General features: G+C 41.8%; 1 protein-coding gene across 2 annotated transcripts in view; it reads left to right on the forward strand.

Moving 5' to 3' along the window:
- Positions 1 to 16,389, forward strand: part of LOC135468485 (myosin light chain kinase 3-like) — a 40,460-nt gene extending 24,071 nt beyond the window's left edge. For both annotated transcript variants that reach the window (XM_064746768.1, XM_064746767.1), the window contains exons 2-11: positions 2,644 to 2,711; positions 7,987 to 8,080; positions 8,499 to 8,702; positions 8,918 to 9,059; positions 10,431 to 10,630; positions 11,152 to 11,304; positions 11,623 to 11,668; positions 12,844 to 12,930; positions 14,182 to 14,255; positions 14,535 to 16,389. In XM_064746768.1, the coding sequence (XP_064602838.1) occupies positions 2,669 to 2,711; positions 7,987 to 8,080; positions 8,499 to 8,702; positions 8,918 to 9,059; positions 10,431 to 10,630; positions 11,152 to 11,304; positions 11,623 to 11,668; positions 12,844 to 12,930; positions 14,182 to 14,232 (1,020 nt within the window). In that variant the 5' untranslated portion in view covers positions 2,644 to 2,668 and the 3' untranslated portion in view covers positions 14,233 to 14,255; positions 14,535 to 16,389. The remainder of the gene's footprint in view (positions 1 to 2,643; positions 2,712 to 7,986; positions 8,081 to 8,498; positions 8,703 to 8,917; positions 9,060 to 10,430; positions 10,631 to 11,151; positions 11,305 to 11,622; positions 11,669 to 12,843; positions 12,931 to 14,181; positions 14,256 to 14,534) is intronic.
- The last annotated feature ends 618 nt before the right edge of the window (positions 16,390 to 17,007 follow it).

Here is a 17,007-nt window from a genome sequence, read left to right on the forward strand (position 1 = left end):
AATTTCCAAAAAGTTCTCAGTTGTCTGAGATATTCACCAAACTTGTCCAACCAATCCAATCTGTGTCCATATTAGCTCAGGATTCCTGCTTCATCCCGTTCCATCGTTTATCTTATCGGCAAACTTGTTAACGGCCGCTCTTGGCCAGTTCCCCGGTCAACACATCGCCTAACTTTCCTGCAGACATACACCATCCCTGTTTAATGCAATCTGACCACCAGTGCTGACCACCGGTCAGCAGAGTCTTCTCTCCGGCCATATAGCACATATGGCATTTGCATGCTGCCCGCATGTTGCTTTATCGTACTTGCGGCTGTGTATAGTACTGAGACTGGAAAGTCAAGGGATTGCCTGTTAACTGATGGAGCAGATAACCAACAGTATTCCTCATTGATTACAAATGTAATGACGTCTATGCCGAATTCTTTAGGGAATTGGCTTCTAGTAATGTATAATACACGCATATATACGAAGTATTTACGGGTAATAATTACACGGGTATGTTGTTTATGATTAAATGAAATGATTTAATTTAAAGCATTTAATCAGTTTATTGAATACCAATGGCTGAAGAACCGTTTTCCTTCCGCCGCTTATGCTGACGTGTAAGGGCATATAAAACACGTGAACTGTGTCCCTGTTTCCAGTCTGATGTAAACAGTTTACACTGCTCTTCTGGAGGTTGTTTTTGGTTGAGGTACAGTCTGCGCCTGTACATATGCATAGTCCAGATGAATTTTGTAACCACAAGCATTTCATCAACTACCAGAGCATGAATGGGAATTCTGTCTGCGTGCAGGGTATTGGGCACTGCTTGATTGTGATGATGAGAAACTTCAGAAGTTGAGTTGACACGTTTTCTTCACGTTCTGGAAGGATAAGACACATCTGTTTGACCAGATGCCTGATTGCCATATCCTGTATGTACATGTAACAAGATGCATCCTGCATTGTGTGAAGACGAGCTTTACAGCAATGTTTGCCGATGTGATGCGTATACATGTACGAGTCTATGTACGAGTCTAGTCACACAGAGTTTTTTTTACCTAAATTATCTAGTCCTATGGACATATACATGTAGCAGATTCCCCCGTGCTTGTGGGCTCGTGTTTAACTCTGTAACTAGTTGCGTCTGTAGATGTTGCAGAAATAAGGGTTTAAAATGGGTGCCCCATAAACCAGTTTTGGAGTTGCCTTCAATTAAATTAAAAATTAAGTGTAACATCCTTTTACATGCTTTTGAGGAAGCTGTAGCCATCCATACATAAAGTCAGATAACCGTAAGCGTTTCCGTGATAAAACAACTGAAAGCTTCACCCTCTGTGCGTGAGCTTCAGTAATCGCATGGCTGAGTGTCCACATACTTATATAGGCTGTGGGTTTCAAGAGCTCTATCCAAACTGTGTGTGATGAGAGCACGTGTGGCACTTACTAAAGCGTCATCACATGTTCTGTATAACGCTATCGGGAGTTTTCCAAAGTTAATGAACCTTTTCCGTGGAGAATTTCTTTACAAACTTGCAGTCGATGTAGACTGTGATTTAAGCTACCATCATTCCATACGATGTGCCGTTAAACACCAATACAACATGACACACACTGTACACTTTAACACGTGCTTCTCTTCACATAAAACTGAATAGATAAATGTATTGAGAACAACACGTTGTAATTAGTAATGGTTTTAACCTCTGTTTTCTTGCAGTACCGTGAGATTATCTGAAGACAACACGTTATGATTAGTAATGGTTTTAACCTCTGTTTTCTTGCAGTACCGTGAGATTATCTGAAGACAACACGTTATGATTAGTAATGGTTTTAACCTCTGTTTCCCTACAGTACCATGAGATTATCTGAAGACAACACGTTATGATTAGTAATGGTTTTAACCTCTGTTTTCTTGCAGTACCGTGAGATTGTCTGAAGACAACACGTTATGATTAGTAATGGTTTTACTCTCTGTTTTCTTGCAGTACCGTGAGATTGTCTGAAGACAACACGTTATGATTAGTAATGGTTTTAACCTCTGTTTTCTTGCAGTACCGTGAGATTATCTGAAGACAACACGTTATGATTAGTAATGGTTTTAACCTCTGTTTTCTTGCAGTACCGTGAGATTGTCTGAAGACAACACGTTATGATTAGTAATGGTTTTAACCTCTGTTTCCCTACAGTACCATGAGATTATCTGAAGACAACACGTTATGATTAGTAATGGTTTTAACCTCTGTTTTCTTGCAGTACCGTGAGATTGTCTGAAGACAACACGTTATGATTAGTAATGGTTTTAACCTCTGTTTTCTTGCAGTACCGTGAGATTGTCTGAAGACAACACGTTATGATTAGTAATGGTTTTAACCTCTGTTTTCTTGCAGTACCGTGAGATTGTCTGAAGACAACACGTTATGATTAGTAATGGTTTTAACCTCTGTTTTCTTGCAGTACCGTGAGATTATCTGAAGACAACACGTTATGATTAGTAATGGTTTTAACCTCTGTTTTCTTGCAGTACAGTGAGATTATCTGAAGACAACACGTTATGATTAGTAATGGTTTTAACCTCTGTTTTCTTGCAGTACAGTGAGATTATCTGAAGACAACACGTTATGATTAGTAATGGTTTTAACCTCTGTTTTCTTGCAGTACCGTGGGATTATCCGAAGAAGCCATGAACAGTAAAGTCCGCGTGGACGAGACGGAGTATTTCGGAGGTAAGAATGCGTTAGTCGCATGACGTAAACAACACCATTATGGTGTATGTGATCATTTCCTGTGTCACTCGGCCAATCAGTTAATTAAATTAAATCAATCAAAAAATCGATGACTTCACCCATAAGTAACAACTTAATCAATCACGTACTTTCCTCGTGGAGTCAGTGTATTGCCATGGACAGGTGATATTCCCAAACGTGGTAGTGGTAATGACACACGATTTTGTCGGGGAGGTCAGTAATTGTTCTGCTTAGCAGCTTATGCACAGGATACTGTTACCTAGGTTGAACTACCCAATCCATCCCGATGTAATACCTAAAGTACACCTTTGGAAATATGATCATCTAAGGGCATGTATGAGGAACAGCGAGTTTGTGTTATTCTGCCTGCTGGGAATTCCTACACTATCAGAAAAGAACCCTCTCTCGGGAACAGTGGATGTGCGGGGGATTCCTAGTGCCATCGTCAAATACATTATATTTTGATGATACAATTGATGGAGGTTCTGAATGTAGATGAAAGGGAATTAACTTTGGATAATGTAAAACGCGAGATGGCACAACTGTCAGACCTGATGTCTGTCGTCAATGGTTTCTGTATGAGAGCTAAGAAATGGTGCCAGATGGCGTGGCAAAAACTTCGCGTAGTAATGATGACCAGGGCATATGGTAGACATCCGATCACGGATAGGGGAGTGGTAGAGTGTGTGCTCATCCGCCAGTCGCGACTGTAATGAGGCTCAAGATGTGGGCGATCAATAATAAACACTAGCAAAAGTTTCGATTCTGATAGACTTGCGTCACCAACATGTAGCCGTGTCCAAAATAGTCGATGGAGTGATACCACTCAAGTTTAAACGGAGAGGTATTGGAGTCCAAATGGTTGGGAGAGGCGAGGTAATCTTAATAAGGGGCCGATCAGACCTTACCTGAAGAATCTATGTAGAGTTGGATATTCTGAAGCAGCCGAATGGAGGCTGCCATATCACTAGCTGGTCATTTAACATTCACCGTCCATTTTTAAAAAATGTATGATCCTTGGATAATCAAATATGAGTATGGTATAAATTCCCCACGTCAAGGAGTCTCTCTGGTGGAGAAAGGACAAAGTGTTATCATCTGCTGGGCTGAGCACGTTAACCAACATTCAACCCAGTACATAAAACATAGTAAACTCTAGGGAAGTCATGACACGGAAACTGTGCGTGCATATACCATCTATACAGTCTACCCTATACCTAGTCAGTGAAACCATTTGGGGGAGCAGTTGGAGGCTTTATCGGACCTAGCACAGAGATATAACATAGACTATGTTTGTCACTGGGGCCTCTTTGGCTCGTGGATATTAACCAGTCATACCATGGAGAGGAAAACTTGACCATTCATACGGGCAGGTATTGGGCTGCATCTGACTGGCAAAAATACAACTTACTATTATTTATCCCACTTGACATCAAAGTGCTCAAACACAAACGGTGTCTATAATCCAGCGTTATGTTGAGCAGGCGGAGAGGAGGATGCACATACAGGTCACAACCAAGGGGTTATGCTGAGCAGGCCGAGTGGACAATGGCCATACTGCGCACAGTACAGGCGTTATGCTTAGCAGGCCGAATGGAGGCTGGCCATACCAGTCACTGAGCAGTTCGAGTGGAGGTTGACCATACCGGTCACAACCAAGGCGTTATGCTGAGCAGGCCGAATGGAGGATGGCCATACCGGTCACTGAGCAGGCCGAGTGGCGGATGGCCATACTGCGCACAGTACAGGCGTTATGCTTAGCAGGCCGAATGGAGGATGGCCATACCGGTCACTGAGCAGGCCGAGTGGCGGATGGCCATACTGCGCACAGTACAGGCGTTATGCTTAGCAGGCCGAGTGGAGGATGGCCATACCAGTCACTGAGCAGTTCGAGTGGAGGTTGACCATACCGGTCACAACCAAGGCGTTATGCTGAGCAGGCCGAATGGAGGCTGGCCATACCGGTCACTGAGCAGGCCGAGGGGAGGTTGACCCATACCGGTCACAACCAAGGGGTTCTGTTGAGCAGGCCGAGTGGAGGATGGCCATACTGCGCACAGTACAGGCGTTATGCTGAGCAGGCAAGTGGAGAATGGTCGTACCGATCTATATGCCTGAAACCTTACAGATGTCCAGTGTATGGCATACCCAAAGTGTAAACGCCTGAAACGTAACAGATGTCCAATATACGGCATACCCAAAGTCGAAATGCCTGAAACGTAACAGATGTCCAATATACGGCATAACCAAAGTCTAATTGCCTGGAACCTAACAGATGTCCAGGATATGGCATGTCCAAAGTCGAAATGCCTGAAACGTAATAGATGTCCAATATACAGCATGCCCAAAGTCTAAATACCTGAAACCTAACAGATGTTCAGTATATGACATACCAAAAGTCTAAATGCCTGAAACGTAACAGATGCTCAGTATATGGCATACAAACGGTCTAAACGCCTGAAACCTAACCAACGCCCAGTACATGACATTGACTACCCAAGGTCTAACAGACGTCCAGTACATGGCATAGGCTAGTCAAGGTCTAACAGATATTCAGTACATGGCATAAGCTACCCAAGGTCTGACAGATATCCAGTACATGGCATAGGCTACCCAAGGTCTAACAGACGTCCGGTACATGGCAAAGACTACCCAAGGTCTAACAGACGTCCGGTACATGGCATAGACTACCCAAGGTCTAACAGACGTCCGGTACATGGCATAGACTACCCAAGGTCTAACAGACCTCCGGTACATGGCATAGACTACCCAAGGTCTAACAGACCTCCGGTACATGGCAAAGGCTACCCAAGGTCTAACAGACCTCCGGTACATGGCAAAGGCTACCCAAGGTCTAACAGACGTCCGGTACATGGCATAGGCTACCCAAGGTCTAACAGACCTCCGGTACATGGCAAAGGCTACCCAAGGTCTAACAGACGTCCGGTAAATGGCATAGGCTACCCAAGGTCTAACAGACCTCCGGTACATGGCATAGGCTACCCAAGGTCTAACAGACGTCCGGTAAATGGCAAAGGCTACCCAAGGTCTAACAGACCTCCGGTACATGGCAAAGGCTACCCAAGGTCTGTCAGACGTCCAAATGATATTTTAATATGTATGATGAGTCGTATTATAAATGCTGTTTTTTCTCATATGCTGCATTCTTTGATTTGTAAATTAGTCGTAAAGACACCTAGAGCGTTGATTTTTATAAAACACCATAAACTTACCATTTGTGGAAAGCTTTTATACCTTGTAGAAATGATTTATGATTGCCAAAGTCACCGCGGCCCACCCACAAACACAGATACAGAAGCTATCGATGTGTGCAGTCCAATGGCCAATATCTCGTGTATGGGTTACTCCAGAGACAACTGCCGGTAGGCGATGCTACACTAACGATAAACTACAGACCAGTATTTTCTGGATGAACGACTGTTGGCGACGTTTGACACTATAAAGTTGTTAAATTCACCCACAGCAGTAAAATGGCACACTGTAGGAAGGTGGAAAGATCAAATCATCACTTGGCACCCACACAATACCATTGTTAAACTGATATATCTTTAGAAATAAAAGCGATCGTACCTGAAATTTTATTGAGGGCTTGACCGCCGTATAAGTGAAATATTCTTCCATACACAAGATGTAGAATATTATTAAGTAAATATAGTTAACTTGTCTGACGAATAATGTGGATTAATAACCACATGGTGGTCTTAAGAAGGTCATGGACAAGAAGGTCATCATCCGGTTATCATAACCTTAGGTTATGCCTTTTGGCATAGTAACACGTATACGAGGTCAAGTATATATGTGCAGGTATATATTCCCACCACTGACCCCAAACCGGGGTCAAGATGATGAGCTGACATTAATTTCCTCAAAGGTAAACAAACATAGACTGTATTTTGAGCACGAAGAAAGGCTGGTCTCTCACAATCACTCACAGCGTCGATCAAACGCTCTATTTTTCGCGTCGAGTGTATCGTTTGCAACCGTGGTGCTGATGATATTTACACGTGTGCAGTTTACAGAGAAACTGGCTGTGTTGGTGACTAGCCTTCAGAGTGGAGTCTAGACTGTCAGATAATTCGGCGAACAAGAGATAACTCTCTTCAACTTCCAAATCTTCAGGAGTCAGAAATACTCCTCTATGAATGCTCCTCGGTGTTTTGGGGTTTTTTTTGTCGATAAAGCTCCTCTTGTTCTTGCCCTTGAAAAATCAAACTTGGAGAACCCCTGACAAGATGACAATAATGCATTATTCACATGTAAACCATTGATGGACATCATTTTACGTCAACACGCCCACACAGCTGAACGCTTTCTGAGACAATGGCGCTTGTTCCGGAGGTTACGTGATATCGTCTTCATGACTAACTCAATCAGATACATGACCCTGGAGGAGGAACCATTTCATTACTCAGCTGACACGCCCACTCATTTTACAACACACAAAGTCTACAGATGTACAGAGTTTTGTGTGGCAATATTTTGGATGTATGATGTTCTATTTGTGTCATTAAAAAGGACTTATATCAACCCTCAAAAGTCGATGTTGTCTTTGTCCGTCTGCTTATACTTGATAGCTGGACACATACGTGTACACGGGATGGCTTACTATCTGCTTAACATCTGCTTAAACTAATGTGGTAGCTCACCAATCAAATGCAGAATCGTGCGCTTTAACGACAACCCCAGTGTGTGGACATAAAATGACCATGTAAAATACTGATTAGAGTTGGCGCCTCAACAAAGGCAAGTGTAAGGAAAACTCCAAATCAAATAGGCCCGATCCTTGTTAGGAAGATTCCCAGTGCCCTTCACCCGGTGTTCCCACAGAAATAGCCATTCGAGGGCTTTACACCCTGCTGTTTATCCTAAGTCTCACCAATGGAAAATTATTCACTGGAGAATTACCCAACTAGTACCGGTACTAAAAGAGCAAATAAACTTGTTTTTCCTCAAAGTGTCTTTCTTCGAAAATTGAAGCTGTAAGTTAACAACATATTTGAATGACCCTATAGGCCCTAAAGGATGTCGGGAGTTGGACGCTGCCCATTAATTGTTAAGATGTATCACTAATGGGAACGTAACTTGCTAACGGCTGTTTGTCTCCACCCATAAAACTGACCAGTGTTGTATCTGCATGTGAGTACATTTGTATTTATAGGTGTTCATCTGATTGAATGTGATTGCCATTACAGCAGTAGTTTCTATATGCTCAGTGATTGGTTGATTGTTACAGTGGAAGAAGCGCCATTTGAGCACAAGGAAGTCCGCATCCGGAAGGACAGATGGGTGACGGCAGAGTTCAGGGTGTCCGATGAGCTTCTGGGCAAGTAAGTGCGCTCTGTAGTACTGGAGGATCAGGTGGGTGTAGCCTATCCTAATTGTGATCCAGTACAAAAGGAGAAATCATGGAAGAGCCTATTTCTTCATGACATGGTTATGAAAGAATATACAGCCGGATGGAAATAGACATATCACAACTGAGAGTAAAAACGTTTTCTTACCATGAGGCTAGATCAAATCTAAATCAAATTGTTTCTCAGTGTAGTGTCTTGTGAACGACATTTTAACAGTTAACCAGGGTAGATCATAATAATTATTAGATCATAATTATTTGTGCGTTCAATCTGTACCTTTAGTTTTGTGCTTAGATTTGCCTACATGATGAGAGTAGCTAACCATATCACATATACCCTTGTAACCAATGCGTCCCTAACCGCTTAAACGAGCTGTTTGCCTCTGTCGCAGGGGTAAGTTTGGAGAGGTGAAGCAGTGCCGTGAGTTGCGCAGTGGTCGAGTACTGGCGGCCAAGTTTATAGACCTGGATGGTATGATGGACCGCAAAGAGATTGTCAACGAGGTGAACATAATGAAGAAACTCCAACATCCCAGACTGCTTCAGCTTTACGCGGCCTTTGAGAACAGCAAACAAATATGTCTGGTTACCGAATTGTAAGTGTAGCCATGTGCTTTGTAACCTATAACAGAGAGTTTCAACTTCCTGTGAAAGAAACTTTGATCTTTTAAACCCAGTTTATAAAGTGTGACATAAAAAACATGAGAAAGGCAATCCATATAGTTGCTTTTAAATATTAAGCATGTATTGGGGTTTTAGGTTTAAGTTGGTTTTTTTTTGCTGTTCATGGCGTATGCTGTGTCGTTTTCAGAATCACGGGTGGGGAGTTATTTGAGCGTGTGATTAATGATGACTTCATTCTGACGGAGAAGGCGTGTATAGCGTTCATGAGACAGATCTGTGAGGGAGTCGACTTTATGCACAAACAGAGTGTGGTTCACTTAGACCTCAAGGTGAGTCTGTATATGGCAAATCTGTGAGGGAAGCGACCTTTATGCACAGGCAAAGTGTGGTTCACTTAGACCTCAAGGTGAGTCTGTATATGGCAAATCTGTGAGGGAGGCGACCTTTATGCACAAACAGGGTGTGGTTCACTTAGACCTCAAGGTGAGTCTGTATATGGCAAATCTGTGAGGGAAGCGACATCATGCACAAGCAGAGTGAGTGATAATGGCAAATCCATGAGGAAGTCGACTTTATGCACAGAGTGTGGTATACTTAGGTTTCAAAGTGAGGTTTAATAAGCCCAGATTCGCCCTAAGGGCCCTATCGGCGTTTCGGAGGCCTTGCCAGTTCACGCAGATATCGGCGAGACGGGTTGAAGCTCTAAACTAACGTAGATAAAAGACGTTATTTTACGGTAGTTGATAGATTGAATACTTTAATGAATATCTGTCTGTCTCGACGGCGCTGTCGACTTTATGCAGAATGTAGTTCACATGGACCTCATGGTGATTCTTAAAAAGGCAAATCTATGAGGAAGTCGACTTTATGCAGAATGTGGTTCACCTGGACCTCATGGTGATTCTTAAAAAGGCAAATCTATGAGGAAGTCGACATTACGCAGAATGTAGTTCACCTGGACCTCGTGGTGATTCTTAAAAAGGCAAATCTATGAGGAAGTCGACTTTATGCAAAATGTAGTTCACATGGACATCATGGTGATTCTTGAAAAGGCAAATCTATGAGGAAGTCGACTTTAAGCGGAATGTGGTTCACCTGGACCTCATGGTGATTCTTAAAAAGGCAAATCTATGAGGAAGTCGACTTTATGCAGAATGTGGTTCACCTGGACCTCATGATGATTCTTGAAAAGGCAAATCTATGAGGAAGTCGACTTTATGCAGAATGTGGTTCACCTGGACCTCATGGTGATTCTTAAAAAAGGCAAATCTATGAGGAAGTCGACTTTATGCAGAATGTGGTTCACCTTGACCTCATGGTGATTCTTAAAAAAGGCAAATCTATGAGGAAGTCGACTTTATGCAGAATGCGGTTCACCTGGACCTCATGGTGATTCTTAAAAAGGCAAATCTATGAGGAAGTCGACATTACGCAGAATGTGATTCTTGAAAAGGCAAATCTATGAGGAAGTCGACTTTATGCAGATCTCCTCCCACCATAATGCAGGCCGCCGTCGTATGTTAAATATTCTTGAGTGCAGGGCAAAACACCAATCAAATGTATCAATAAATAAATGTTTTTGGTCCTGTCATAAAATCACATATCCTTAATCCGTCTGTATATGTCTAGCTTAAGTCGCCAGTTGTACCTTACTCTATGTATGGTTTTACGTAAATTTGCTCTTGTTCTTTCTTATCCAGCCGGAGAACATTTTGTGCTTATCTAGAGAAGGGAACAGGATCAAAATCATCGACTTTGGCTTAGCACGGGAGTATGTGCCAAAGGAGGACCTCAGGGTCATGTTTGGCACCCCAGAATTCACAGCACCGGAAGTGGTTAACTTTGATAATATCACCTTGGCAACAGACTTGTGGAGCGTTGGTGTTATATGTTATGTTTTGTAAGTATAAATTAGGTATTAACAAAAACAGAATATTGTAAATGTTAAATCCTTTAGTTAGACCAGAAGTGCATGTACATATAGCACCTACATGGGGGAGTAGATTGTGAAAGATGTGGTAAAGTCGTCGCATGCTGAAATCCCACTCACACAGAATATGACTTTGAGCCTTCTGTTGCCTGTCGTATGCTGAAATCTCATTGACACATGCAGAATGGTCGTTCTGTTACATTTATCAATAAGTGAAAAGTTCAAGGTCATTTCAATGTGTCAAGGCTCTTTTTCTCATTCCTCGTCTTTAACAATGTAGTCCAAAGTTAGCCTAGTTCACAATCACTGCAGCGTTACAGCAGATAACCGTGTGGTTTATAACTGTCTGCACCTCTTATTGTAGCTTGTTAGAGTTTTCGGCCAGTCTCAAGTCAGTCTCTCATTATAGTAAAATTATTTGTGCCTTTTATGTTATGTAAACCCAGTTCAGAACTGAGCCTTTCTTAAGCTGACTTCCTCGTCCATGGCAGACTTTCAGGTTTCTCGCCGTTCGTGGGGAAGACGGATGCTCAGACGTTATGCAATGTTACCATGGCGAAGTGGGACTTCAACATCGAAGAGTTTGATGACATTTCAAAAGATGCTAAGGCTTTCATATCAGCACTGCTGGTTAAAGAACCAAAGTAAGACTCACTGTTTACTGCTTTTAGCTCTTCATTTTATCGAATACTTATCTGTACTAAAATATCACGATAACTACACGTACAAATGCCTAATTAAGACGTTAATGTTTTTAGTTTCTGACTGATATACTCAACTAGCATTCTGTAACCTTTCAAGTCGTTTGCACAGAAAGAATGTTGAATAAAGTCTGCTGTTTACATCGATTCTGACAACCTTACAGGTTACGCTACACTGTAGGATTATACGATGATTTTTCTCTGTGAGTACCACAGTTTTACTGCGCTTTACACTATGTGTGTTCATGTTTGCTATTTCAGAAAACGAATGACGGCTCAGCAATGTTTAGAGCACACGTGGTTAAGGGTAAGTATTTCCTTGCATTTCCTGGTTAATTCTTTTAAGCCATTCTGTTGAGGAAAACTTTGAACGTTAGAAACTGTAATTTACCCATGCTCAATTATATGTAGCGTCGAGGACAACCCACGACAAATGACAACATAGTGGCAACTGACAGCCCACGAAAAATGACAACATAGCGGCAACTGACAGCCCACGACAAATTGCAACATACTGGCATTGACAACCCACGACAAATGGACCCAAGACAAATGGCAACGTACTGACAACTGACACCCCACGACATATGTTAATATATTGGCAACTGACAGCCCGCGACAAATGGCAATATACTTGCAACTGACCATCTACGACAAATGGCAACTTACTGGCAACTGACAACCCATGATAAATGGCAACAAACTGGCAACTGACAACCCATGACAAATGGCTACGTACTAGCAACTGACAACCCACTACAAATGACAACATTCTGGCAACTTAGAACCCACGAAAAATGGGAATATACTGGCAACTGACAGCCCGCAACAAATCGCAACATTCTGGCAACTGACAACCCACGAAAAATATCAATATACTGTCAACTCAGAACCCATGACAAATGGTAACATACTGGCAACTGACAGGCCACTATCGATGGCAATATACTGGCACTGACAGGCCACGACAAATGGCAATATACTTGCAACTGACCATCTACGACAAATGGCAACTTACTGGCAACTGACAACCCATGATAAATGGCAACAAACTGGCAACTGACAACCCAAGACAAATGGCAACATTCTGACAACACGCGACACATGGCAACATACTGGCAACTGAGAACCCACGAAAAATATCAATATGCTGGCAACTGAGAATCCATGACAAATGGCAGCATACTGGCAACCCATAGCCCACGACATATGGCAGCATATTGGCAACTCACAGCTCAGGACATATAACAACATACTGTCACCTTACAACCTACCACAAATAACAATGACTTTTGTCAGTAAGTTGTATGTACATAGAATACCAGTCAAAAAACTAAATGACATATATTTTTACGAGCTGTGTGATAGGTTCATGTAGTGATTTGTGAATATGTATATCTTACAACTGCATGCATAATCGCACAGTTTTCACTGGTGTTAAACGATAATCAAAAAATTTAGTAAAAAACACTCTGTTTTCAGAGGTCAGTCAAGCGTAGCTACAGACCACCAGAAAGAAGCTTATCCAAGAAGAAACTCAAACGATTTGTTTTCCGGCGAAAATGGCAGGTGAGTGTCAATAGATACAGGATTAATATATATCTGCTATGTATACCGGTAGGACTCACGCAAGACGATATCCTCTGATTTGTAAGATTAAATTAGGTTTCACGGGAGTTCCAGTGTAGGCGTACTGACCGCCGTTGCGATTAACTAAGTACCAAAATTCCTTGAAGTCCTTGAAAACTTATGTACTAGCTTTGATAACGTGGCGCTATAACTCAGCAGAAAAAAGTAATACGTTTCCTTGAATGTTTCAAAAGATGGGTTGTGCTATACGCCTAGCTACCTTTCCTTCCGGTCAAGGGTTAAAGCTTGAATTAGTAGTTAACTGAAGTTAAAAATAGCACATTCTACAATAAAAAAAGGGATTTACGAAAAATGAACTATAAGTGGCGACCTTTGAAGTCAATTCCTTCGAATGAAGGATTTATTTATTTATTTATTTGATTGGTGTTTTACGCCGTACTCAAGAATATTTCACTTATACGACGACGGCCAGCATTATGGTGGGAGGAAACCGGGCAGAGCCCGGGGGAAACCCATGACCATCCGCAGGTTGCTAGCGGACCTTCCCACTTACCGCCGGAGAGGAAGCCAGCATGAGCTGGACTTGAACGCACAGCGACCGCATTGGTGTGAGACTCCTGGGTCATTACGCTGCGCTAGCGCTCGAATGAAGGAAGTGTGGCTTGTTGTTGAACACTAACCAATTACTTAAAGGAAAAAACCTCTAAAAATCAAAGCAGGCATGACTAAGTAGACCACTTAAAACTATGCATAAATATACTTTCATTCATTTTTTTTTTAGATTTTTGTGAAAAGAGTTAAAGGCGCTCAAACATTTATCTTCTAAGGTGGAATTTATGGACGTCACAGGAAGTTTGTCCAACTCTAACACACGACACTGAATGTTGGAATAACTCTTTTTACCCATGAGTGAATCATTACTGAAATAATGTTTCCCAAAATTCCTTCCTTCTGGTGAGCATCAAGAAAAAAGGTGATGTGACGTCAGAGTTCCTAGATACCGTCAGTGTGGCTCACTAAAGCCCACCATAGTTTTCAAATATTTGAATGCCTTTTTAAAACTCTCAAAAAAGCTGAAAAAATAAATGAAAGTATTTTTACGCATACTTTTAAGTTGTCTTCAAGGTGAGCCTTGCTTCATATTTTAGCTTTCTTTTACTTTAAGGCGTTTCAACGAACGCTTTGTGTATACTGACCTAGTGACGTGTTTTCTAATCTTCACATTTACAGAAGGCTGTCAATGCTATGTTGGCGTTGAAAAGATTGGGTGTCAAGTTGTGAACACAAAGGCCGTATTGTTACCGGTAAGAGTTTCTTATCCAACGATTCCGAATCGGCCAACACACGCATTCCACAACCGTGCCAATGTATGGGTTTCCCAGAAAATTAAATACCTTCGTGAAAAGTCTTTAACGGTAAAAATCTTGTTATTTATGTTCGACTGACCCCACACTAGGCTTAGGGGAAAAGCTCGATACCAGAGTAGTCTGTAATTTGAAATAATGGTGTACATTATACAAAGAGCTTTCCCTCTTGTTTTCAATGACGTTTTTCTTTAACACCTTTTATTTCATCATTTTCAGGACATTTCCAAAGATTGGACATGGGATAATGAGCATGTCTAAAAACCGTTACCACAGCAACGCCCTGGATGCCATATTACTTTAGGTGGTTCGTTGTTACCAGGCAGACTGATGGTGATTTTCAACACCTATGATGGATGGGCGGACATATGGTCGTGATTGACTGTCCCTTATTAGCCAGCCCCATTTATAAATATTCCCCATACCTTCACGTGACTTCTAACCGGAAGACTCCTTGGACCACTATATGATGATGTAAAGAGAAAGGTCACGGCCGGAGATTCGTAAAGGCTAGAGCTATGTTTTGGCTGGGGATAAATATTAGCACAAAACTTTGGAGTCCTAAACAGTTATCAGAACCTTTAGGCGATAACAAATTTCTAGAAACACCAGAAATATGCATTTAGAAACATTGACCCTATTGAATGAACAACTTCGATCATAATATTAGTACCAAAGTATGGGTTAGATTTTCAAGACGAATTCCCAACTCAACAGGTTCGTTTAGCCTTTCCACATTTGTCTGTGAAATCGTGTGTTTGTTTGCTATGTAGGGCCTACACTGTAATCATCGGTGATCGAGTTGTCCACATTTCCAGTAAAGCCATGTCAAGCCATGTCAAGCGCGAAAAGGATGAAAGGACGCTTAAACAATCAAGCACTTTTTTTTTCATCGTTGTGTCTTTGTACTTAAAAGCAGTTATTATATAGTTACTTTTACCTAGATCTATATCAACAAGATATGTATTATATCTACAAAATACGGATTTATTGTATGTACACAAGGATCTACCTGTAGCTTAGTCTGCCTGTAGCTTAGTTTCCCTGTAGCTTAGTCTACTGGAAGCCAGTTCTGCTAAGAGGGTGCCTGTAGCTTAGTCTGCCTGTAGCTTAGTCTACCTGAAGCTTAGTCTACTGGAAGCCAGTTCTGCGAAGAGGGTGTAGCTTGCGTCTGACGTAACAGCAGAGAATAGCTGCCATGGTAGCTAGGTTTGACGTTCAGTCAGCCTCCATCCTCTTTGTAAATCTGTCACCACTAGACCTAAAGTCTAATCTACTCGTGAGTGACCGAATGTATGGAGAATGCCAAAGCTGGAATGAATACTTCCTCATACTTAAAAATCGTACTACTCTTTACCTTTACTATTCATATCTAAGTCATGCATAAAATATTACATTGATGACCTGTTTTCTAATATGTTCTATATTTTTTTCACTTATATGTTTATACAAAATGTCTGAATGTATTGACATGTGAATTTGCATTTCCATTCTTTTATGTGCTAAAGTATTCCTATAGAGTAGAAGAAGCGACAAACATAAAATGAAAAGGTTTAAACCTATAACGATTGATGTCTGGTGTAACACGTTTCCCTATAGGTTAAGTACAAACTATTCACCTTAGGTACAACCAGACTTCCCCGAATGAACCAGAGTGATCTTAACTGTGTCATGGATTGTTTATTCTCTTAAATATTCCTATTAATAGTTTTGAATGAATAATATGAAATTGTCAATTTTATATAAATTCTCTTCTTTTGTTGCTGTTATTGTTCTTTCTGAATTCATATTTCTCAAATGGGACAGCAGTTGACTTGTCTATCACAAACCATAACTTACAGGAAGCTGTAAGTGGGATATTGTAACACGATTTGGACAGGTTACTTCAGTCATCCTCTGTTTCCTATACTGCAAATTCCTTTATTGGGTATTAAATTTAATGAAAGGAAAGTGCCCTGTGTATTGTACATTGCTGAGTAACTGTTAATCTCCTAGTGTCGAACCATGAGCTAGCAGTATGTGTCCCAAGCCAAAATTGTGTACCTGGCCAAGCTCAGGTGGACAGCGAAACATTACTAACACACCTGTAGATCATATACTTCCTCATTAAAAGCAATGTAAATATAAATAATATAATCAGTCAGTCGTTTGTTCGCGGCACTCTGATTTCATCTCTGTGTGGGACGTCACGTCTGGTGTCGGTATGCTGCGGGTGGGTGGGACGTCACGTCTGGGGTCCGTATACTGTGACTGGGTGGGGCGTCACGTCTGGTGTCAATATAGTGCGGCTGGATGGGACGTCATGTCTGGTATCAGTTTATTGTGACTGGGTGGGACGTCACGTCTGGTGCCGGTTTACTGTGACTGGGTGGGACGTCACGTCGGGTGTCAGTATACTGTGGCTGGGAGGGAATTCATGTCTGGTGTCTGTTTACTGTGACTATGTTGGACGTCACGTCTGGTGTCGGTATACTATGTCTGATGGTAGTCCTGTGACTGGGTGGGGCGTCATGTCTGGTGCCCACATACTTCGACTGGACGGGAATTCACATCAGTATGCTGGGGATAGGAAAGGGATGTCTGTTGTCAGAATCCTATGACTGTGTAGAACGTCACGTCTGGTGTCAGAATCCTGAATATGCGAGGAACGTCACATCTGGTGTCAGAATCCTGTGACTGCGTGAGATGTCAA

The sequence above is a fragment of the Liolophura sinensis genome, chromosome 6 (assembly GCF_032854445.1).
Source record: "Liolophura sinensis isolate JHLJ2023 chromosome 6, CUHK_Ljap_v2, whole genome shotgun sequence".
NCBI classification, from domain to species: domain Eukaryota; kingdom Metazoa; phylum Mollusca; class Polyplacophora; order Chitonida; family Chitonidae; genus Liolophura; species Liolophura sinensis.